Here is a 25725-nt window from a genome sequence, read left to right on the forward strand (position 1 = left end):
AGGAACTGACAAATGTTTTCCACAGTGACTTCACCATTTTATAGTTCCACCAGCAATATACGAGGATTCGTCTGTCTCTTAGCTGTCACTTGCCATTTTCCCTTTTTAAAAAATAGCCATCCTAGTAGGTATGAAGTGCTATCTCATTGTGGTTTGATTTGTATTTCCATGATTGCCAAAGAGGATGATCATTTTTCATGTGCTTATTGGTCATTGTATTTCTTCCTTGGAGAAATATCTACTTAAGTCCTATGCCCATTTTAAAATTGGGTTGTCTTTTTTGTTGTTGAGTTGTAAGAGTTCTGTATATATTTCTGGCCATTAATCCCTTACCAGATATGTGATTTGCAAGTATTTCCTCCCATTCTGTAGGTTGTCTTAACTTACTTACTTACTTACTTTCTTTCTTTCTTTCTTTCTTTCTTTCTCTTTCTTTCTTTCTTTCTCTCTCTCTTTCTTTCTTTCCTTCCTTCCTTCTTTCTTTTTCTTTCTTTCGTTCTTTTTTTTTTTTTTTTTTGAGATGGAGTCTTACTCTATTGCCCAGGCTGGAGTGTAGTAGCACGATCTCGGCTCACTGTAACTTCCATCTTCCGGGTTCAAGCAATTCTCCTGTCCCAGCCTTTTGAGTAGCTGGGGCTACAGGTGCATGCTACTGCACCTGGCTAATTTTGGTATTTTTAGTAGAAATGGGGTTTTGCCATATTGGTCAGGCTGATCTTGACATTCTGACCTCAGGTGATCCACCCACCTCTGCCTCCCAAAGTGCTGAGATTGCAGGCACCTACCAACACGCCTTCTAATTTTTTGTATTTTTAGTAGAGATGGGGTTTTGCCATGTTGGCCAGACTGGTCTAGAACTCCTGACCTCAAGTAATCCACCCACTTCGGCTTTCCGAAGTGCTAGGATTACAGCGGTGAGCCACTGCACTTGGCCCATAGTATTCTCTTATCTTTTTCTGTAAGGTAATTAGTAATGTCTTTACGAAATTGGCTTTTAAATAGAGCTTTTAATTTTTTTGTTGTTGTTAGGTTATTTCTTGATTTGATATGTTTTTGACACAGTCAGCTTTGTTTCACTTGCTTCCGAAGGTGGGGGAATTGAAAACAAATCAGAAATACAACATCTAAAGGTTGCTTTGTACTGGATTCTCTGTATATCAATTCAGAGAAAGGTTCATCAGACCCCCAGACCATCTTTCTGCTCTATCAGTTATAGAAACATTTGAGAGAGGGCCAGGTGCGGTGGCTCACACCTGTAATCCCAGCACTTTGGGAGGCCGAGGCGGGTGGATCCTGAGGTCAAGAGATCGAGACCATCCTGGTCAACATGGTGAAACCCCGTCTCTACTAAAAACACAAAAAATCAGCTGGGCATGGTGGTGCGTGCCTGTAATCCCAGCTACTCAGGAGGCTGAGGCAGGAGAATTGCCTGAACCCAGGAGGCGGAGGTTGCGGTGAGCCGAGATCGTGCCATTGCACTTCAGCCTGGGTAACAAGAGCGAAACTCCATCTCCAAAAAAAAGGAAACATTCGAGAGAAAGATTATTATCAAAAAAAGGTATTTCATGTATAATTTTGTGTAGTCTGTACCTTTCTGAATCTTGTGGTATAAGACACTTGATGTAATTTATATTATCGAATCGTCCACTTGCTTGCTATTAGTTGTATTTCTTTAAATTAGGTTTTTTTGCCAGTAGTTTCAGCTACTTGCAAGGCTGAGGTGGAAGGTTTGTTTGAGTCTAGGAGTTCTAGTTCAGTCTGGGCAACATAGCAAGACCCTGTCTCTAAAAAAAAATAATAAAAAATGTTTAGACTGGGCATGGAGGCTCATACCTATAATCCCAGCACTTTGGGAGGCCACAGTTGGAGGATCTCTTGAGGCCAGGAGTACAAGACCAACCTGGGATACAGAAAATTAAAAACAAATTATCTGGGCATGACAATGCAAGCCTATAGTCCTTGCTAGTTGGGAGGCTGAGCTGGGAGGATCACTTGAGCCCAGAAGGTTGAGGCTGCAGTGAGATATAATTGCATTACTGTATAACAGCTTGGGCAACAGAGTGAGACTCTGTCTCAAAGGAAAAAAAAAAGGTTTATATTTACATTTTTTTCTGGGTGACTGTGCCTGTGTTAGGTTTATGCCTGAGAAAGAAGGGTCTATAGTCTTAATAATTTTACAGAGAACATATCCTGCAAATGGTAAGAGATCCATATGAATGCATTAATGAGTAAATTAAAACATCTGAAAATGTAACAACAGCAAAATTTTAAGATGGCTTTTGGAGAGAGTTAAACATTTTGGTCTAATTTGTAGGCAGTTACATGAAATATCCTTGTTTTTTTGAGATGGAGTCTCGCTCTGTTGCCCAGGCTGGAGTGCAGTGATGTGATCTCAGCTCACTGTAATCTCTGTGTTTCAGGTTCAGGCAGTTCTCCTGTCTCAGCTTCCTGAGTTGCTGGGATTATAGGCATGTGATCCCTGTAAGTCCCCTGCCAAAAAAAAAAAAAAAAAAAATCAGAGAGAAAAGTGACCTTGCATTATTTCTATTACAAAAGTAATTCCAGATATGTTATAGAAAATTTAGAAAATACAGGGGCCAGGCACAGTGGCTCATGCCTATAATCCAAGCATTTTGGGGGGGCCAATGCAGGAGGATTGCCTGAGGCCAGGAGTTTTGAGACCAGCCTAAGCAATATAGCAAAACCCTTACTCTACAAAAAAAAAAAAAAAAAGAGGTGCAGTGTTGCATGCATGTAGTCCCAGGTACTTGGGAGGCTGAGGTGGGAGGGTTGCTTATTTCCAGGAGTTTGAGGTTACAGTGAGCTATGATTGGGCCACTGCATTCCAGCCTGGGCAACAGAGAGAGGGAGCCTGTCTTAAAAGCACACACACGTACACACACACACACACCCACTCACCCACCCACCTACCCAGAAAAGATTTAGAAAGTGTAGCTAAATACAAAGCTGAAATAAGTCACTTGTTATCCTGATATAATCTTTTTTAAACTTTTTTCTGTGTATAAAAATGAGATTAATATATAGGTATGTGTATATATGCACACATATATACCCATATGGATATGTATACATGTATATGTATGTGTATATATGTATATACACACGTATATGTATGTGTGTATACATTCACATGTGTATGTATATACACACGTGTATATATGTAAATTATTATATATTATGGCTTTGTAGCCTGTTTAATTCACTTAACAGTAAGTCTAACATGGGAAATACTGAAATATTGGTGATTAGGAATCCTGCCAGAAAGTTTCCTGTGTATTTAATATAATCTTATTTATCAAATGGCCAGCTGGATGTAGTGACTAGATTTTTCTGTATATGAAATAGACATTATTGGAAAAATTGGTTTGTCCATATCATTTATCTAAAATCACATTATTAGTATTAATAATACCTATTACGCATATACGATAGTCTACTTACCCACCTGTATGGTATTTTAAACTTCTTAGTAGTTTATCAACCATTTTTTAAACTTTTACTTTAAAATTAACAATATTATTATAAATATGATGTAAACTGAATCAGAATTTTAAAAGTATTTTCTAGTTTATGAGAAGAAAGAGTTAAAAATGGAATGGAAATGTGCTCTTTAGAGAACATATTTACTATCTAAAATTCTGTGATGGACAGCATTGACATTTGAATGAAAACAAAAACAAATAGACATTGAATTGTGAAACAAATAGAACACTTAGTTTATAGGTTAGGAATTTTTGGGCAAGCATGGAGATTGGAATGCAAGGATATGGAGTGAGGAGTAGTTTTGTTAACAGGGAAACAGTTGAAAGGAAAGGCGGTCTCCTTTGTAATTAATCTGACACTTCTTGGGGGACTTGTCACTGCAGTTTGGTCACTAACAGAACAGAGGCTGCCCATTAATTAACTGGGGGGTTTGCTACCAGGAGGTGTCCACAATACTGGAAATCTGCTCTTACTATTAGTGGCAGATAGTGCAGGATTTAGGGAATTCTGGATCAGGATATCAGCATGAGAGCTCCTTAGCATAGTTCTACCATTCCATGGTGGAAGTGTTTGCAGTCTGCCCCAGTTGGGTATAGAAATCTTTGGGCCCCTTGGTGTTACTTGAAGCCAGAAGGAGCTCAGATCTGCAGATGCATCCTATTCCCATATTTCCCCTGCAAAGGATTTTCATCATTCCTTTTTTTATAGATGAGGAAACTGGCTCAGAGAGATGTTCATTGGTTTGAGAATGCTCCCAGAAATTCTGCTTCATTCTTTCTGGGTCAGCCTTTGAAGGGACTTAATTTTAATTAATTAATTAATTAATTTATTTATTTAGAGAATGAGGTCTCGCTATATTGCTCAGGCAGGTCTTGAACTCCTGGGCTCAAGCTGTCCTCCCGAGTCTGCCTCCCTAAGAGCTGGGATTACAGGGGTGAGCCACAGCGCCCTGCTGGGTCTTAATTTTTATTAAGCACAGTAGCTGATTCTATTCTGTTTGGCTCTTGAACCACAGTTTGAGACACACAGGTAGAATTCTTGACTCTTGGTTGGTCATTGTGAGTTTTTACTTCTATTTTATTTTTTTCTCCAGAAATATGCTTACTCATTATGTGTTTTGATTCATCTTGTCTAAGTATCCTGGTCAGTCTCTCATTCTTCCGAGGCCTCAGATGACTCTCCAATATAATATTTGAAGATAGAAGTCATAATAATTTCATGATTACTTTTTGTACTCTACATAAACAGTTTTTTTAAAAAGTGTGTTTGTGTTTAGTGGGAAAAAAACCTCTCATTAAAAATCCTCCCACTAAACACAAACACTCATTTTCAAAAATCTATTAAGTTTTATTAAGAAATTTTATATATATATATATATATTTTAAGATGTAGTCTTGCTCTGTCACCCAGGCTGAAGTGCAGTGGCATCATCTCGGCTCACTGCAACCTCTGCCTCCCAGGTTCAAATGATTCTCCTGCCTTAGCCTCCTGAGTAGCTAGGACTACAGGTGTATATCACTATGCCTGGCTAATGGGGTTTCACCATGTTGGCCAGGCTCATCTCAAACTCCTGACCTCGTGGTCCACCTGCCTCAGCCTCCCAAAGTGCTGGGATTACAGACGTGAGCTACTGTGCCCAGCCAGAAATTATACTTTTATTAGTCTCAGCATGGTGGCTCATGCCTGTAGTCCCACACTTTTGGAGGCTGAGTTAGGTGGATCACTTGAGCCAGGATTTTGAGACCAGCTTGGGCAACATCATGAAACCTTGTCTCTATAAAAAATAATTAGCCAGATGTGGTGGTGCATGCCTGTAGTCCCCACTTACTTGGGAGGCTGATGTAGGAGGATTGCTTGAGCCTGGGTGGTCGAGGCTGTAGTGAGTTGTAATTGTGCAAGTGCGCTACAGCCCAGGTGACACAGCAAGACGCTATCTCAAAGAAAAAATTAAACGTTTATTAAAAATAGTTACTATTGATTGGTAAATGATTGCAATCTATTAATATTTCTCACACAGCAATTTTTATTTAATGAAATTATGTCAATAACTACAAAATAATTTAGTATGCATTATTATTTCTGTCTTATAGAACAAAGTCCTGTATTCTATATTTTTAAAGCCTTTTTTAATTATAAAAATACTTGGTTATTATAGAAAAAATTTGAACATACAGAGATGACAAAAGAAAGTATTCATAATTTGACACCCCAGAATAATCACTGAAATGTGGCAGTGTTTACTCAGTTGTTTTCAACCTAAATACAATATTATTTCCAAAGATTTTATTTTATTTCTCTTTCTTTTTTTTCCTTTTTTTTTTTGTTTTTGAGGTAGTCTTGCTCTGTTGCCCAGGCTGCTGTGCAGTGGCACGATCTCAGCTCACTGCAACCTCTGATTCCCTGGTTTATGTGATTGTCCTGCCTCAGCTTTTTGAGTAGATGGGACTACAGGTGGTCACCACCACGCCTGGCTAATTTTTGTATTTTTAGTAGAGAGGGAGTTTTCCCATGTTAGCCAGACTGGTCTTGAACTCCTGACTTCAAGCAATTCACCCACCTCGGCCTCCAAAGTGCTGGGATTATAGATGTGAGCCACCATGCCCAGCCAGACCTAGTTTTAATGGCAAATAGTTATTAAAGACAGAGTTCATACTTACTATATGTCTTTCAGAAGGGTGTCTACTTGGATCTCTAATGACAGATTGTGAAATAACCGGTAGCAGTAACTAACACTGGCTGGTGAGAACTTAGTAAAATTCTGTGCATCCTAAAATAAGTCTCTATTTAAACAGTGGAGGTATACAGAGCCATTTGTTAATGTATTATGTGGGCATGAAGGGATGATATTTGGAAAGAGGTGCTAACTGCATGTAGACTTGTGAGAATTTTTGCTAGTTTTTTCACTTTTTGAATGAGGAGATTGGGCCAGTTGAGCTCTTGTTTGTTTAGTACTTTGGGAAAGGGTGAAAAGAGTTTACTTTTAGCAAATATATGTTTAATATGTGTTATTCGATTTAATGCTTAACCACTTCATATAAGGTAAGTGTTTTATCCTCTTTTTTTTTTTGAGACGGGGTTTTGCCTTTGTTGCCCAGGCTGGAGAGCAGTGGTGCAATCTCGGCTCACTGCAACCTCTGCCTCCCGCGTTCAAGTGATCCTCCTGCCTCAGCCTCCCGAGTAGCTGGGATTACAGGCATGTAATGTCTGGCTAATTTTGTATTTTTAGTAGAGATGGGGTTTCTCCATGTTCATCAAGCTGGTCTCAAACTTCTGATCTCAGGTGAGCTGCCTGCCTCGGTCTCCCAAAGTGCTATCCTCATTTTTAAAAGTTTAATTTAATTTAATTTGATTGTAAGTTTCGAGGTACATGTGCAAGATGTGCAGGTTTGTTACATAGGTAAATGTGTGCCATGGTGGTTTCCGGCACCTGTCAACTGATCGCCTAAGTATTAAGCCTAGCTTGCATTAGCTATTCTTCCTAATGCTCTCCCCCCCGCACCCCCGCAACCCCCTGACAGGCCAGTGTGTGGTGTTCCCCTCCCTTTGTCTGTGTGTTCTCATTGTTCAGCTCCCACCTGTAAGTGAGAACACCCAGTGTTTGGTTTTCTGTTCCTGCATTAGTTTACTGAGGATAATGGCTTCTAGCTTCATCCATGTCCTGGCAAAAGACGTGATCTCATTCCTTCTTATCCTCATTTTTATAGATGAGGAAACTTTAGGTCACATACCTAGGTATTTCTGGCTTTGTTTTCATTTCTTTCCCTTACATTTACTGTGTTCTGATTTCTAATACTCTTTCCGACTCTAAAGTTGTGATTCTATGACAGTGGAAAGAACAGTGTAATAAACTCCATTTACCTGTTACTGAACTGCAAAATTGTTATCCTATGGTCGACTTGTTTCATCTGTGTCCCTTTATAGTTGTCTCCCAACATTATTTTCTCCCACCACATTATTTTGACACACGTGTCACCATATCCTTTCTTCCTCTTCTTCTTCCCTTCCTTTGTTCCCTTTCCCTTTCCCTTCTTTTCTTGATGGAGTTTTGCTCTTTTTGCCCAGGCTAGAGTGCAGTGGTACAGTCTTGGTTCACTGTAACCTCTGCTTCTTGAGTTTGAGCGATTCTCCTGCCTCAGCCTCCCAAGTAGTTGGGATTATAGGCATGCGCCACCACACCTGGCTAATTTTGTATTTTTAGTAGAGATAGGGTTTCATCATGTTGGCCAGGCTCGTCTCAAACTCCTGACCTCAGGTTATCCACACACCTTGGCTTTGCAAAGTGTTGGGATTATGGGTGTGAGCCACCATGCTCGGCCTCCCCGTATTATTTCATCTCTAGACATTTCAGTATATAGCTCTAAAAGATAGAAACTTCAACACCTGTGAAAAGAAAGGAATAAAAATAAAAACATAAACTATTTTGTAAAAATTTTAAACATAACCACAATACTATTATCACTGTAAGAACAACAACATTAATTCCTTCCTGCTTACTCAGTGATTGTCATAATTTATTTTTAAACTGACTGTTTGAGATTCATGTAAGGCCCATACATTTTAATTAGTTGGTATGTCTGTTAAGTTCTTTAATCTACACATTTCACCTCTATCTCACTTTCTCATTTCCCTGCATTAAAAAAAAAAGTGTGAAAAAGAAAAAAACAAAACAAAAAAAATGTGCGTGTGTATTTCTGTGTGTGTATGTATAAAGAAACTGGATCTTTTCACTTCTAAATGTCCTCATACCGTGGAGATTGTGATGGTGTTCAATGTTTTTCTGTCTCATGTATTTTCTACAATTTGGTAATTTGATTTAGAGTATTACTGTCTAATATAATGTAATCCATAAAGTTAAGCCATATATCATTTGAATTTTTCCATATATACTTTTTTATTTATTTTTTAAAATTTTTTATTGCATTTTAGGTTTTGGGGTACATGTGCAGAACATGCAAGACAGTTACATAGGTACACACATGGCAGTGTGTTTTGCTTCCTTTCTCCCCTTCACCCACATTTGGCATTTCTCCCTAGGCTATCCCTCCCCAGCTCCCCCACTCCCTGCTGGTCCTCCCCTTTTCCCCCCAATAGACCCCAGTGTTTAGTACTCCCCTCCCTGTGTCCATGTGTTCTCATTTTTCATCACCCGCCTATGAGTGAGAATATGCGGTATTTCATTTTCTGTTCTTGTGTCAGTTTGCTGAGAATGATGTTCTCCAGATTCATCCATGTCCCTACAAACGACACAAACTCATCATTTCTGATTGCTGCATAATATTCCATGGTGTATATGTGCCACATTTTCCCAATCCAGTCTATCATCAATGGGCATTTGGGTTTGTTCCAGGTCTTTGCTATTGTAAACAGTGCTGCAATGAACATTTGTGTGCATGTGTCCTTATAGTAGAACAATTTATAGTCCTTTGGATATATACCCAGTAATGGGATTGCTGGGTCAAATGGAATTTCTATTTCTAAGGCCTTGAGGAATCGCCACACTGTCTTCCACAATGATTGAACTAATTTACACTCCCCCCAACAGTGTAAAAGTGTTCCTTTTTCTCCACATCCTCTCCAGCATCTGTTGTCTCCAGATTTTTTAATGATTGCCATTCTAACTGGCATGAAATAGTATCTCAATGTGGTTTTGATTTGCATCTCTCTAATGACCAGTGATGATGAGCATTTTTTCATATGATTGTTGGCCTCATACATGTCTTCTTTTGTAAAGTGTCTGTTCATATCCTTTGCCCATTTTTGAATGGGCTTGTTTTTTTCCTGTAAATCTGTTTGAGTTCTTTGTAAATTCTGGATGTCAGCCCTTTGTCAGATGGGTAAACTGCAAACATTTTTTCCCATTCTGTTGGTTGCTGATTCACTCTAGTGACTGTTTCTTTTGCCATGCAGAAGCTGTGGAGTTTGATTAGGTCCCATTTGTCTATTTTGGCTTTCGTTGCCAGTGCTTTTGGTGTTTTGGTCATGAAGTCCTTGCCTACTTCTATGTCCTGAATGGTTTTTGCCTAGATTTTCTTCTAGGGTTTTTATGGCGCCAGGTCTTATGTTTAAGTCTTTAATCCATCTGGAGTTAATTTTAGTGTAAGGTGTCAGGAAGGGGTCCAGTTTCTGCTTTCTGCACATGGCTAGCGAGTTTTCCCAACACCATTTATTGAACAGGGAATCCTTTCCCCATTGCTTGTTTTTGTCAGGTTTATCAAAGATTGTATGGTTGTAGATATGTTGTGTTGCCTCCGATGCCTCTGTTTTGTTCCATTGGTCTATATCTCTGTTTTGGTACCATACCATGCTGTTTTGATTACTGTAGCCTTGTAGTATAGTTAGAAATCCGGTAGTGTGATGCCCCCCGCTGTGTTCTTTTTGCTTAGAATTGACTTGGCTATGCGGGCTCTCTTTTGGTTCCATATGAAGTTCATGGTGGTTTTTTCCAGTTCTGTGAAGAAAGTCAATGGTAGCTTGATGGGGATAGCACTGATTCTGTAAATTACTTTGGGCAGTATAGCCATTTTCACGATATTAATTCTTCCTAACCATGAACATGGAATGTTTCTCCATCTGTTTGTGTCCTCTCTTATTTCGTTGAGCAGTGGTTTGTAGTTTTCCTTGAAGAGATCCTTTACGTTCCTTGTGAGTTGTATTCCAAGGTATTTTATTCTTTTTGTAGCAATTGTGAATGGCAGTTCATTCTTGATTTGGCTTTCTTTAAGTCTGTTATTTGTGTAGAGGAATGCTTGTGATTTTTGCACATTGATTTTATATCCTGAGACTTTGCTGAAGTTGCTTATCAGTTTTAGGAGTTTTGGGCTGAGGCGATGGGGTCTTCTAGATATACTATCATGTCGTCTGCAAATAGAGGCAATTTGGCTTCCACCTTTCCTATTTGAATACCTTTGTTTCTTTTTCTTGCCTGATTGCTCTGGCTAGAACTTTCAGTACTGTATTGAATAGGAGTGGTGAGAGAGGGCATCCTTGTCTAGTGCCGGATTTCAAAGGGAATGCTTCCAGTTTTTGCCCATTTAGTATGATATTGGCTGTTGGTTTGTCATAAATAGCTTTTATTACTTTGAGATATGTTCATCAATACCTAGTTTATTGAGGGTTTTTAGCATAAAGGGCTGTTGAATTTTGTCAAATGCCTTCTCTGTGTCAATTGAGATAATCATGTGGTTTTTGTTTTTGGTTCTGTTTATGTGGTGAATTACGTTTATAGACTTGCGTATGTTGAACCAGCCTTGCATCCCCGGGATGAATCCTACTTGATCATGATGGATAAATTTTTTGATTTGCTGTTGCAATCGGCTTGCCAATATTTTATTGAAGATTTTTGCATCTATGTTCATCATGGATATTGGCCTGAAGTTTTCCTTTTTTGTTGGGTCTCTGCCGGGTTTTGGTATCAGGATGATGTTGGTCTCATAAAATGATTTGGGAAGGATTCCCTCTTTTTGGATTATTTGGAATAGTTTCAGAAGGAATAGTACTAGCTCCTCTTTGTGTGTCTGGTAGAATTTGTCTGTGAACCCATCTGGACCTGGGCTTTTTTTGTGTGGTAGGCTCTTAATTGCTGCCTCAACTTCAGACCTTGTTATTGGTCTATTCATAGTTTCAGCTTCCTCCTGGTTTAGGCTTGGGAGGACACAGGAGTCCAGGAATTTATCCATTTCTTCCAGGTTTACTAGTTGATGTGCATAGAGTTGTTTGTAATATTCTCTGATGATGGTTTGAATTTCTGTGGAATCTGTGGTGATTTCCCGTTTATCATTTTGTATTGCATCTATTTGGTTGTTCTCTCTTTTCTTTTTAATCAATCTGGCTAGTGGTCTGTCTATTTTGTTGATCTTTTCAAAAAACCAGCTCTTGGATTTATTGATTTTTTTGAAGGGTTTTTCGTGTCTTTATCTCCTTCAGTTCAGCTCTGATCTTAGTTATTTCTTGTCTTGTGCTGGGTTTTGAGTTTTTTTGATCTTGCTCCTCTAGCTCTTTCAATTTTGACGATAGGGTGTCAATTTTGGATCTCTCCATTCTCCTCATATGGGCACTTATTGCTATATATTTTCCTCTAGAGACTGTGTTAAATGTGTCCCAGAGATTCTGGCATGTTGTGTCTTCGTTCTCATTGGTTTCAAAGAACTTCTTTATTTCTGCCTTTATTTCATTGTTTATCCAGTCAACATTCAAGAGCCAGTTGTTCAGTTTCCATGAAGCTGTGTGGTTCTGGGTTGGTTTCTGAATTCTGAGTTCTAACTTGATTGCACTATGGTCTGAGAGACTGTTTGTTATGATTTCAGTTGTTTTGCATTTGCTGAGGAGTGCTTTACTTCCAATTATGTGGTCAATTTTAGAGTAGGTGTGATGTGGTGCTGGGAAGAATGTATATTCTGTGGATTTGGGGTGGAGAGTTCTGTAAATGTCCACCAGGTTTGCTTGTTCCAGGTCTGAGTTCAAGCCCTGGATATCCTTGTTGATTTTCTGTCTGGTTGATCTGTCTATTATTGACAGTGGAGTGTTAAAGTCTCCCACTATTATTGTGTGGGAGTCTAAGTCTCTTTGTAAGTCATTAAGAACTTGCCTTATGTATCTGGGTGCTCCTGTATTGGGTCCATATATGTTTAGGATCGTTAGCTCTTCTTGTTGTATCGATCCTTTTATCATTATGTAATGGCCTTCTTTGTCTCTTTTGATCTTTGTTGCTTTAAAGTCTATTTTATCAGAGATGAGGATTGCAACTCCAGCTCTTTTTTGCTCTCCATTTGCTTGGTAAATCATCCTCCATCCCTTTATTTTGAGCCTTTGTGTATCCTTGCATGTGAGATGGGTTTCCTGGATACAGCACACTGATGGGTTTTGGTTTTTTATCCAATTTGCCAGTCTGTGTCTTTTGATTGGTGCATTTAGTCCATTTATATTTAGGGTTAATATAGTTATGTGTGAATTTGATACTGCCATTTTGATGCTAGCTGGCTGTTTTGCCCGTTAGTTGATTCTTCATTATGTTGATGCTCCTTAGCATTTAGTGTGATTTTGGAATGGGTGGTACTGGTTGTTCCTTTCTATGTGTAGTGCCTCTTTCAGGAGCTCTTGTAAAGCAGGCCTGGTGGTGACAAAATCTCTGAGTACTTGCTTGTTCGCAAAGGATTTTATTTTTCCTTCACTTCTGAAGCTCAGTTTGGCTGAATATGAAATTCTGGGTTGAAAGTTCTTTTCTTTAAGGATGTTGAATATTGGCCCCCACTCTCTTCTGGCTTGTAGAGTTTCTGCCGAGAGATCTGCTGTGAGTCTGATGGGCTTCCCTTTATTGGTGACCCAACCTTTCTCTCTGGCTTTTCTTTGTATTTTCTCCTTCATTTTAACCCTGGTGAATCTGATGATTATGTGCCTTGGGGTTGCTCTTCTTGCGGAATATCTTTGTGGTGTTCTCTGTATTTCCTGCATTTGAGTGTTGGCCTGCCTTGCTAGGTGGGGGAAATTTTCCTGGCTAATATCCTGAAGAGTATTTTTCAGCTTGGATTCATTCTCTTCGTCACATTCTGGTACACCTATCAAATGTAGGTTAGGTCTTTTCACATAGTCCCACATTTCTTGGAGACTTTGTTCATTCCTTTTTGCGCTTTTTTCTCTGATCTTGGTTTCTCGTTTTATTTCATTGAGTTGATCTTCAACTTCTGATATTCCTTCTTCTGCTTGGTCAATTCGGCTGTTGAAACTTGTGCATGCTTCGTGAAGTTCTTGTATTGTGTTTTTCAGCTCCTTCAATTCATTCATATTCCTCTCTAAGTTATCCATTCTTGTTATCATTTCCTCGAATCTTTTTTCAAGGTTCTTAGTTTCTTTGCATTGATTTAAAACATGTTCTTTTAGCTCACAAAAGTTTCTCATTATCCACCTTCTGAAGTCTAATTCCGTCATTTCGTCACAGTCATTCTCCGTCCAGCTTTGCTCCCTTGCTGGTGAGGAGTTTTGGTCCTTTCTAGGAGGCGAGGTGTTCTGGTTTCAGGTGTTTTCCTCCTTTTTTCGCTGGTTTCTTCCCATCTTTGTGGGTTTATCCGCTTGTCGTCTGCATTGCTGACCTTTCGATTGGGTCTCTGAGTGGACACCCAGATTGTTGATGATGAAATATTTCTGTTACTTGGTTTTCCTTCTACCAGCCTAGCCCCTTCGCTGTACAACTGCTGAGGTCCACTCCAGGCCCTGCTTGTCTGGGGTGCACCTGTAGCGGCTGCAGAACAGTGAGGGATGCTACCAGTTTCTTTTTCTGCTATCTTTGTCCCATAATGATGCCTGCCAAATGTCAGTCTTCTGGATATAGAGGGTCAGGGAGCTGCTTGAGGAGACAGTCTGTACTTTATCGGAGCTCAAGTGCTGATCTGTGAGCTCTGTTGTTCATTCAGGGCTGTTAGGCTGCTACATTTAATGCTGCTGCAGCAGAACTCATTAAAAAAACCCCTTTTTTTCTCAGATGCTCTGTCTCGGGGGTTGGGGTTTTCTTTATGTGTTTGTTGCGCTGTCCTGCCCAGCTAGGAGGCAGTCTAGTCACTATTTGCCTGCCGAGGCTCCGCCCTGCTGGTGTGAGGTCCGCCCTGTTGCTGCAGGCTCTGCCCTGCTGGTGCGGTCTCTTCCCTGCTGCCATGGGCTACGCCCTGCGGCAGAGTCTCTCTGTTGTGGCGGGTTGCCTCGGTAATGGCAAACGCCCCTCCGCCACCGAGCTGCACTGTCCTGGGTTCAGCTGTACCCACAGTGAAACTCTCCACCTGGAGCGTTTGGAATTGCCGTTTTGTTTGTCCCAGTGCCCTGGCCCAAATGCCGTTTCCCTGGAATCTCCTGTCCTGGCTCACTGTCCAAGTCCTGTTCAATCAGATGGATATGCCAATCTGCCCTCTCAAGTCTCAGATTGCCGGTTCAACAGGGCACCCGGACCAGTGCACTTTGTGTGGAGTGCTGTGGAGCGTCGCTGGCTGCACCAGCCAAAACCGCTTTGCTGGCATCCCACGTCTCTTTTATACCTGGGAATTTCCCCGTTCTGTGGGCAACAAAGATCCGTCTGGAAATGCGGCCCTGACTCACCCTCCGCGCATTCACCAAGAGCTTCAATCCTGGGTTGTTCTCACCGTGCCATCTTATATACTTTTTTAAAAAGTGAAAAGAAACAGGTAAAATTGGTTTGAACAATATTTTTATTTGACCTAATATATCCAAAATGTTATTATTTCAACATATAATCAATGAAATTAATGAGATATATTGCTTTTTTTTTTGGTATAAATCTTGGAAATTTGGTGTGCATCTTATACTTACACCACATCTTGGTATTAGCCACATTTCAAATATCCAGTAGCAGTATGTGGCTAGTAACTCCTGTATTGAACAGCATAATAAATAATAACTATGTTGTATTTATATAGTTAAATAATAACTACTATGACAGTTAACTGGTATAACTTTTTTTTTATTTTTGAGTCAGGGTCTCGCTTTGTGATCCAGGCTGCAGTACAGTAGCATGATCTTGGCTCATTGCACCTTCTGCCTCCCAGGCACAGGTGATCTTCCCACCTCAGCCTCCTGAGTAGCTGGGGGCTATAGGTGTGTGTAATCATGCCTAGCTAATTAAAAAAAATTTTTTTTTGTAAAGACGGAGTCTCACTATGTTGCCCAGGCTGGTCTTGAAATTCTGAGCTCAAGCAATTCGCCCACCTAGGCCTCCTAAAGTGCTGGGTTTACAGGTGTGAGCCACCACACCTGGCCCAGGATAACATATTTTAAAGAATCCATTAGTGTGCCTGGTACATTGTAGATACACTGTAGATTCTGTTCTTTTCCTGTCCTCCCAGATTGCAGTTTTTTCTGCCATATTGTTGCCTCTTTTTTTTTTTTTTTTTTTGATGGAATATTCCTTTATCACCCAGGCTAGAGTAGGGTGGTAAGATCTAACCTCTGCCTGCCAGGTTCAAGCAGTTTTCCTGCCTCAGCCTGCTGAGCAGCTGGGATTACAGGCACGTGCCACCACACTCAGCTAGTTTTTGTATTTTTAGTAGAGATGGGGATTCCTTGTGTTGGCCAGGTTGATCTCAAACTCCTGACCTCAAGTCATCTGCCCACCTCGGCCTTCCAAAGTGCTGGGATTATTATAGGCGTGAGCCACCGCACCTGGCTTCTTCCACTAAGTATACCTAAATTATCTGAAAATAATATGCTTTTCTTACATTTGTTACTTTGTTTATAGTACTTGCTTAGCAAACTTTTTTTCCTTAATAGACTAAAAAGTTTGTTCCTTTTCCGAGTTTTTCTGGATGACAGTTACTGAAGTTTAAATTTAGAAGATTTAGCCAGGCTCTGTGTCTCATACCTGCAATCCTAGCACTTTGGGAGTCTGAGGTGGGCTGATCACTTGAGGCCAGGAGCTCGAGACCAGCCTGGCCAACATGGGGAAACCCCTTCTCTACTAAAAAACAAACATTAGCCTGGTGTGGTGGCAGGTGCCTGTAATTATAGTTACTTGGGTGGCTGAGGTACAAGGATTCCTTTAACCCGGGGGGTGGAGGTTGCAGTGAGCTGAGATCATGCCATTGCACTCCAGCCTGGGTAATAGAGTGAGACTGTGTCTTTAAAAAAACTAAAATAAAATAAATTGAGAAGATGTTACTTTTCATTTTGAAGTACTTCATCCAAAGTAACTTTTGTTATTAATTCCAATTTATTGTAATTATTAAGTATTAATCACAAACAGTTCTTAATCATATTTTGTGTGTTAGCAGGCTACAGTATAATTATTTTCATGCTTGTATTTGGCTACGGTAAACAGGATAGTTTGGAAAGGCCATAATTAATAGGTGTTCAAAAGTTGCTTTGATGTCCTTAGATGAAAGCTATGCTTCCAACACCAAATGCTAGTATTTTTAATTATCATTCTCCTTTTTAATTTGAAATAATAGCTTGAGTACTGTAGTACTCGCTACAGGATTGTTTGCCTGTAATGTTTCATGTGAATGTGCAGAGAACATTTTAGAAAGTTTTTTTTTGAGAGAGGATCTTGCTCTGTCACCCAGGCTGTAGTGCAGTGGCATGATAACGATTCAATGCAACCTTTTCTTCCTGGGTTCAAGCAATTCTCATGCCTCAGTCTCCCAAGTAGGTGGGACTACAGGCATGCGCTGCCACACTGGCTAATTTTTGTATTTTTAGTAGAGATGGAGTTTTGCCTGATACTGAACATAATTGGGAGATAATTTGAAAAAAAAAAAGAGAGAAATGGAGTTTCACCATGTTGGTCAGGCTGGTCTTGAACTCCTGGCCTCAAGTGATCCACCCTCTTGGGACTTGCAAAGTGCTGAGATTACAGACATGAGCCACCACACCAGGCCAGAAATTATTAATATTTATCTATCAAAAAATGCACTTTTAGATTCAGATTGTTTCCTATTTGAATACAGTTGCAGAAGCATCTTGTCAGATACTTTCCCATGGCATTAATAGGTAGCTAGCTTTCTTTGTTGTAAGGTATAGAAATATGATTGCTAATGCCTGAGGTTGTGTTTCCTAAGGTGAATGAATTTTTTTGAGGTTTTGTAGACTTCAAATTGGGAGATCCATAAGGTGATGAAATAGAAAGTTAAACTATTTTCATTTTTTTTGAGTAGTTTTCACTTGCTTTCTCCATTTTCTTGTACCTCATCTTGTCTGTAACTACTTGTAAATGCAACTTTTACCTGCAGCCCCTGAAAAGTAATTGCTCATAGGTTCCTGATTTCTTATAATAACCAAATCAATTAATTGGCATTTTTTTTTCTGTTCTCATTGTGCTTATTCATTAGATAGAATCGGATTCTGTTAATCTTCATGAAGGATCTCATCTCTTTGCTTCCCTTATACTGTATTTTCTCTTTATCTCTTGAGCAGTACCTCTTTTCCCTTCCTTACTGGCTCAAATTCTTACTTCTATGCCCAACTACCTGTATCTCAGGATCAACTTTTTCTAACATTTCTATTGTCATTATCAGTCAATTCACATTCGGATGGCTCTTATTCAGTTTTTTTGTCTTTACCACCATAATTAAATGATTCTGAAATCTGTTTTGTTCCTTGATCTGTTTTCCTGCACCTCTTAGTCTTACTAATGAGAATCTTCACCTGGTTGCCTTGTTGTCTCCTTTAACTTCTGGTGTGTCCAAAATCAAAGTCTTCATCTTAGAACAAACTTCATGGCCTTCCTTGATTTTGTTATTGGTACTGGTATTATTATTCATGTAGCCCCATTTTAATGATCATTGACTCTCTTATCCCTGTTCAGTTTATTTAGGCACACAGTTCCTGTTCTAACTTTGATTAACAGTTTGGGCTGGGCGTGATGGCTCACGCTTGTAATCCAGCACTTTGGGAGACTGAGGAGGATGGATTGCTTGAGCCCAGGAGTTTGAGATCAGCCTGGGCAACATGGTGAAACCGTGTCTCTACTAAAAATAAAAATTAGCTGGTGGCTCATGCTTGTAATTCCAGCACTTTGGGAGGCTGAGGTGGGTGGATTATGAGGTCAGGAGATCAAGACCATCCTGGCGAACGTGGTGAAACCCTATCTCTACTTTAAAAAAAAATACAAAAATATTAGCTGGGCATGGTGGCACGTGTCTGTAGTCCCAGCTGCTTGGAAGGCTGAGATAGGAGAATTAATTGCTTGAACCTGGGTGCAGTGAGCCGAGATTGTACCAGTGCACTCCAGCCTGGGCAACAGAGCAAGACTGTCTCAAAAAAAAAAAAAAAATTAACGAGGTGTGGTGTCGAATGGCTGTGGTCCCAGCTACTCAGGAGGATGAGGTGGAAGGAGGGCTTGAGCCAGGGAGGCAGAGGTTGCACTAAACTGAGATGGTGTCACTGTACTCCGGCCTAGGTGATAGAGCCAGAGCTTATCTCAAAATAAAACGAAACACAACAGAACAAAACACCACACACAGTTTGGGAAATGCTGGTTTTTACAAAATTGAGGTTGGTTGATTTGTTATTTACTTAATTCATTTACTGAATTGGCCTAAGAGCAGGAGGAGGTTCTTATTTCTTTAATAGAAGTTTTGTGGTGACTGTGGTTTAAAAGAAGGTGTCATGGCACTGTGGAAGGCCTTTTAAAGGTGTTGGTGCTTGAGCATCACCGAGATGCTGACCTTTTCTGATATTACTTCCTGCTAATTGGAGAGGTACCACTTCAATCCAGGCACCTGTTTTTACATTAACGCAGCGGCTTCAGTGTGAGGCAGTTCATTCCAAAGAGACATGAAAAATGTTTGGCAGAGTGGATACACACATACAACTCAACTTTTATGTTTAACTGTGCCCTTAGTTTCCAAGCATAGTTTCCCCCCTAATTTATCAATATCAGAACCCTCTGGAAAGTCTTCTATCGTGAGACCTGTTATATCTAATTAACTTTTTTTATTCCCCTGCACATCTGAAACCTGGCATGCCCATTTGCTATCACTGTCCACAGTAGACATGTTTCTTGGCAAATTTTAAGGGCAGAGGTTGCTGAAATTCTTTTTGTGTGCGTCTTATGATTGCTAAATCAGAAACTTTTTATATGGATAAGCTGGCACTTGCAGTACCAGTGCTTAGTGAAAGAAGAAAACAGGGAAGAAGAGGAGGCGAGAACAACCCCTGGACCGACCGAAGCCCACGCGCAGCTGCATCCCGCGCCCAGCGCCTATGTCCTGCCGCCGTCGCCACCATGCCGAAGAGAAAGGCTGAAGGGGATGCTAACGGAGATAAAGCCAAGGTGAAGGACGAACCACAGAGAAGATCTGCGAGGTAGTCTGCTAAACCTGCTCCTCCAAAGCCAGAGCCCAAGCCTAAAAAGGCCCCTGCAAAGAAGGGAGAGAAGGTACCCAAAGGGAAAAAGGGAAAAGCTGATGCTGGCAAGGAAGGGAATAACACTGCAGAAGATGGAGATGCCAAAACAGACCAGGCACAGAAAGCTGAAGGTGCTGGAGATGCCAAGTGAAGTGTGTGCATTTTTGATAACTGTGTACTTCTGGTGACTGTACAGTTTGAAATACTATTTTTTATCAAGTTTTATAAAAATGCAGAATTTTGTTTTACTTTTTTTTTTTTTTTTAAGCTATGTTGTTAGCACACAGAAGACTTACTTCATTGTTGTTTTGGGAGAAGGGGTATATGTCACTAATAGAATGTCTCCAAAGCTGGATTGATGTGGGGAAACGACTTTCCCTTCTAGTTTTGAAAGACTTGCTTTTGGCTCCCAGGAGGAGGGATTCCCTGACTTTGACACACATGGCCACCTTGGCACACAAAAGCCTTGTGGTATGGAAAAACAAATTCACTTTTATGTCCTCTTCTCCCTTTCCGTCTTTCAGCATAGACTTAACTCCCTTAAGCCCAGGCATCTGTTGGGACCTGACCCCCAGTCATTGGTTACCAGTGTGTCAGGCAATCTGGTCTTGCCAGTGATGCCACTGAGATGGCACCTGTCAAAAGTGCAGTGATTCCATTTCTAGATTGTGGATCTTCAGATAAATTCTGCCATTTTCATTTCACTTCCTGAAAGTCAGGGTCAGCTCGTGAAAAGTTGTTAAACAATATGCTAAATGTGAAATGTCAACCCTCACTCCAAACCTTCCCTGTTCAGAGCATCAGATGAAGACTTCATTGGGTTTTATAGTGGCTTTCTGATTTTTGGTAGTCCATCAAACAAGGGAGTTTGAAAGTTGTTGTATACTGTTAATGATTGTCTGCCCATGTCCTGCCTGAAATACCATGATTGTTTATCGAAAGTATCTTTAATAAAGCTGGATACAGTTTGGCTTGGAAAAAAAAAAGAAGGAAACAGACCTCAACATGCCACAACAAGTGCACGAAACCAAAAAGTGTATCACATTATAGTTAATTACCTCAAAAGGCAATTTAACTTCTCTAGATTATTTGTAAATGCTGATGAAGTCAGAGTGGAGAATAACTCAAGCCCTTGCTAGACAAATAAAACTAATGAAACTATTAACTTTATTGGAGAAGAATTATGAAGAAAGATATTAATAAAGTGCTTCATGTCTTGATTCTTCTCTAGATTATTCTTTTCTGTGGTATTCCCATGTTCTCTGATTATTCCTACCAGATATTTGGTGATGGTTATCATACTTAGGAAAGTTAAGTAAAAGGAGGAAGTTTCTTTTTGCTAATAGGGAAACTTGGTCACATTGGCCCACATATAATGTATCTAGTTACTGTAATGTATATTTTATTGGTTAAATAGCAATTCTCAAAAGTTTGGTTTTATGCATTTTAACAGATTATTAATGTAGCTATTGTCTGAGGTTCAACAACGATTTGTTTTTAGCTAGGTGTAGCATTCAGAGGCCTTTTTCCACATTAGTACACATATCCTGCCACATCATTGTTTATGAGTTCATGGTATTCTGTTATATGATTGCACTGTATTTTTTAGTACTTAATTTTTTGATTGATAATACATGTACATAGTACAAAATACAAATGACCTGAAAGAGTATACAGTAAAAAGCAAAGTGTCTCTCTTTGTTCCCTTTTCAGGTTGCAGTAACTGTTGTTACATATTTCTTTTGTGTTCCTCCAGAGATATTCTACATAAATACAAACCAGTACATAATCATGTCTGATCTATATGTACACACAAAAAATGGCAACATATTGTACCTTCTGTTCTTTATAATGCTTGTTTTCCCCCTCTCAATTAAAAGACATTCCATAGAGGTTCTTAAATTTTGCTTCACTGTTTTCTAGTTGTTTAATATTCTGGTTTATAAGTCTGACATAATTTATTTAAGTAGTTTATTTTTTGAAGAACTCTTTGATTTTCAGATTGTATGTTCTATCAGTTCACACATATGTAATCTGTGCCTCTCTTACCACATTTTACATGGTGTCATCCATTGGGCTTGATCTGCTTCTCCTGATCAAACTGAGTGGGCTGGGCGTGGTGGCTAATGCCTGTAATCCCAGCACTCTGGGAGGCCAAGGCAGGTGGATCATGAGGTCAAGAGATCAGGACCATCCTGGCCAACGTTGTGAAACCCTGTCTCTACTAAAATACAAAAATTAGCTGGGCATGGTGGCACGTGCCTGTAGTCCCAGCTACTCGGGAGCCTGAGGCAGGAGAATTGCTTGAATCCGGGAGGCGGAGGTTGCAGTGAGCCAAGATCGTGCCCATGCACTCCAGCCTGGCACCTGGTGACAGAGCGAGACTCTGTCTCAAAAAAACAAACAAAAAACAACTGAGAGTGAAAGCTTTTATAGAAGGAAATCTGTATCACACTGAATAGGGTGAGACAGTGCTTAAAGTTTATAAATCTGTTGTGTGGGAGAAATATACGAAAAATAAAAATTCTAACTTTTCATTTTCTCTTAAGAAATTTTTCTTTTTCCTCCCTCCCCTCCCTCCCTCCCTCCCTCCCTTCTTTCTTTCTCTCTCTCTTTCTTTCTCTTTCTCTCTCTTTCCTTTCCTTCCTTCCTTTCTTTCCTTTCTCTCTTTCTTTCTTTCTCTTTTCTTTCCATAAGAAGTGCTACATTGTGTGGGAAGTATTATCCTAGTTCTGATTCTTTCCAATCAGGCAGACTTATTTTATTTTTCCACAGATTATGTTTTTGTTTTAGGATTTGAGTACTGAATTATCCTGATTACTACTATTGACTAATTGTTAACTCCAAAAAATAGAGAAAAAAGAAATATGCTAGCTGAATTTGGAAGGAAATAATGATTTCTATTTAGATCTGTTTTGGGGAAGTACTGTGGACTCAACTTCAAGCATTTGTGTCACTTGAGGTGGTTGCTTTTTATGGTCCAGATTTATATTTACCTCACTGGATTACTGGACCCTTTTGTCAGAGGGTAAACATGGGCTTTTTGAAGCCTTCATTCAAATTGCAAATGGGAGCAAGGAGGAATATTGGGGAGTTTTGAAATAAATATGGATGGCCTGGTGTGGGGGCTCTTGCCTATAATCCCAACACTTTGGGAGGCCGAGGCTGGTGGATCACCTGAGGTCAGGAGTTCAAAAAGAGTCTGACCAACATGGTAAAACCCCATCTCTACTGAAAATACAAAATTAGCTGGGCCTGGTGCTGCATGCCTGTCATCTCAGCTACTTGGGAGGCTGAAGTAGGAGAATCACTTGAACCCCAGAGGCGGAGTTGCACTGAGCCAAGATTGTGCCATTGCACTCCAGCCTGGGCAACAAGAGTAAAACTCCATCAAAAAAAAAAAGAAAAGAAAAGAAACCTGGATATTTTCTGTTAGACTAGAACATTCTCATGAATTTTTGAACTAAAACAGAAGACTTCTAAAGAGAATTTTGAGTTTAAGTATCACCTAGGGTCTAAGAGTCTGAGTTTTCTTCTGTTATCTGTGTTATTTGGTAAAGCTGGAGAGGAATTAATTGAAGTTAGTCTAAGAAACAGTGGGGGTTACTTAAGGCTTCAAAGTAGCTTGGAGGTAAAATTAATGTGTTTATTGATAATTTATAGATTATATGATTTCTTAATTACACTGAAAAATCTCAGGTATAAACCTTCCAGGAGTCTGTTAGCTGCATTCATTGAGAATATACCATGTGCAAATAAACTCCTTTAAGGCAGTGGTCCTCACCTTTGTTTGTTTTTTTGTTTTTGGACAGGGTCTCACTGCAGATTTGACCTCCTGGGCTCAAACGACCTTCCCGCCCCAGCCCTGGAGTAGCTGGTACTACAGGGGTATGCGCCACCACACCCAGCTAAGTTTTGTACTTTTTCGTAGAGATGGGGTTTCGCCATGTTACTCAGGCTGGTCTTGAATTCCTGAGCTCAAGTGATCCTCCCAGTTTGGCCTTTCAAAGTACTGGGATTATAGTCATGAGCCACTGTGCCCAGCCTCACATTTTAACATGCAGCAGAGTTTCCTACAGAGGTTGTTAAAAATTCCTGGTTGCCATCCCAGAGATTGTGGTGGCACATCTCTGGGATAAAATCTAAGGATTTTTCTTAAACACATTACTTGATTCTGGTCTGTAGACCACTTTTTGACTTATAGGAGTAAGAATTATGATTTTTTAAAAATTTAATTTTTACAAAAATAGAGACAAAGTCTTGCTATATTAACTAGGGGTCTCACTGTGTTGACCGGGTTGGTCACGAACTTCTGGCCTCAAGCGATCCTCCCACCTCGGCCTTTCAAAGTGCTGGGATTACAGGCGTGAGTCACCAAGTCTGGCCAAGAATGATGATTTCTAAAAGGATGAAAAATCATACCTCATTAGTTAAAGAGATTTACAGGCAGGAGCATGTGAACATTTTCAGGATTGTGGGTAATTTAAAACAACACCATAGTGCAGCACAGTAAGCTTGAAATTGGTTTGTCTTCTGTGAAGACTGATAGATACAAGCTGTTCCTTCAGTGTTAGTGATGTGGCTGGCAAGAAGACTCAACAATCATGTTGCTATACATTTCCTAAGTAGCAAATAAATATCTTAGAAGTCAAAATACTTTTGTCTTGGAATTTAAACTGGCTTTGATTTTAAAAAATCAGAATATTTATTTTGAAATGCCAAATACCATTGAGGAGTGGGACATTAGATTTTGTTGTTATCAAATGGGGGCATAGGTTAAATGAGTTAATTTTTCAAAATATTATTTGCAGGAGAGTAGCAAGATTTTGGTGAAATACGCCTTTTCATGCCTCATGCATGATTTTGAATGGATACAGCTTTGGATAACATTTTGAATATATGTATCAAAATCTTACAAAGGTGTTGGGCGGGGTGGCTCACACCTGTAATCCCAGCACTTTGAGATTCTGAGGCAGGGAGACCATTTGAGGTCAGGAGTTTGGGACCAGCCCAACCAACATGGTGAAACCTCATCTCTACTAAAAATTAGTAAGCTGGATGTGGTGGCACATGTCTGTAATCTCAGCTACTCAGGAGGCTAAGGTGGGAGAATTGCTTGAACCTGGGAGGTGGAGGTTGCAGTGAGACAAGATGGTGCCTCTACACTCCAGCCTGGGTGACAGAGCGAGACTCCGTCTTAAATGAAGAAAAAAAAGTCATATAAAAGTTCATTATAATTTACATAATAAGTCTGTTTCTGAGAATCTCAAAAGGAAATAATCTTTTTTTTTCTTTAAATTGAGACAGAGTCTTGCTCTTTCTCCCAGGCTGGAGTGCAATGGCATGATCTCAGCTCACTGCAGCCTCCACCTCTGGGATTCAAGTGATCTCCTGCCTCAGCCTCCTTAGTAGCAGGCAGGGATTACAGGCGCGCAACCACCATGTCCAGCTAATTTTTGTGTTTTTGGTAGAGGCAGGGTTTCACCATGTTGGCCAGGATGGTCTCAAACTCCTAACCTTGTGATCTGCCTACCTAGGCCTTTCAACCTGGGTTACAGGCGTAAGCCGCTGTGCCTGGCCAGAAATAATCTTAAATATGGAAAAAGCTTTATAAGTATAGATACATGTTACAGAATTCTTTATAATAACACAAAAATTGGAAACAGTCTAAAGATTTTATATTAATGTTTAAGGAAACTGATCTATTCACACAAGGAAATATTTTTAATCATACAGTGTTTTTGAAGAGTTTATAATATAGGGAAATGCTTATACTAGAATGTTATGTAAGTAAAAGTAGGCTACAGAATTGTATATCATCTTAAAGACTAGAAGGAAATTTGGAAAATATTAATTTTGGTAATTTTTTCATAATTATGGGATTGTAGTTCCCCTCCTCCATATTCCCCAAGTTTTCTGTACGGTGCATGCTTTTTTTTCTAATGAAAAAATAGCAAGCAAAAATAAATATTTTGATCTCAAAAAATAGTTTAGATAAGATACTACAACCAGATATTATCAAAGTATTTAGTGGCGTTTGACAGAGCTCGGAAATTGATTTATAAACATTGAATGGGGTAGGAAGAGAGTATCCAAATTAACAGACTGTTACGGGAATCAGTGCTAAACCCATTTCAGATTAGTCATTTCTAAATGATCTGAAAGAAGTATACTGTGATCTTCCAAATTTGTAGCTCTTTTGGGTATAAAAAGGCCAATGGAATTGGTTTTAGCTGTTTGAAAATTTTGAGACTATCTAAGTGGGCAGAAGAGTAGTAAGTGATTTCTAATTGGCCAAATCTAAGAGGTAGTTGGTACACAGTAAATATTATTTATTGGGATTGTTAATTGCCCCCTGCCATTGTATTCTGAAATACAGTG

General features: G+C 39.7%; 1 protein-coding gene and 1 pseudogene across 17 annotated transcripts in view; both read left to right on the forward strand.

Moving 5' to 3' along the window:
- The window catches only part of LOC128929647 (non-histone chromosomal protein HMG-17 pseudogene), a 50306-nt pseudogene extending 27156 nt beyond the window's left edge, over positions 1–23150 (forward strand). The window contains exon 2 of the transcript XR_013526688.1: positions 1–23150. This exon is cut by the window's left edge and continues 26384 nt beyond it. The product of XR_013526688.1 is annotated as a non-histone chromosomal protein HMG-17 pseudogene (transcript).
- Positions 1–25725, forward strand: part of MEMO1 (mediator of cell motility 1) — a 140423-nt gene that overhangs the window by 28080 nt on the left and 86618 nt on the right. The window contains exon 3 of one of the 16 annotated variants that reach the window (XM_054245061.2): positions 23157–23232. The exons of the other annotated variants lie outside the window; for them this stretch is intronic. Within the exon in view, the coding sequence (XP_054101036.2) occupies positions 23157–23232 (76 nt within the window). The remainder of the gene's footprint in view (positions 1–23156; positions 23233–25725) is intronic. 16 annotated transcript variants of the gene reach the window in all.

Source organism: Callithrix jacchus, chromosome 14 (genome assembly GCF_049354715.1).
Source record: "Callithrix jacchus isolate 240 chromosome 14, calJac240_pri, whole genome shotgun sequence".
NCBI lineage: Eukaryota > Metazoa > Chordata > Mammalia > Primates > Cebidae > Callithrix > Callithrix jacchus.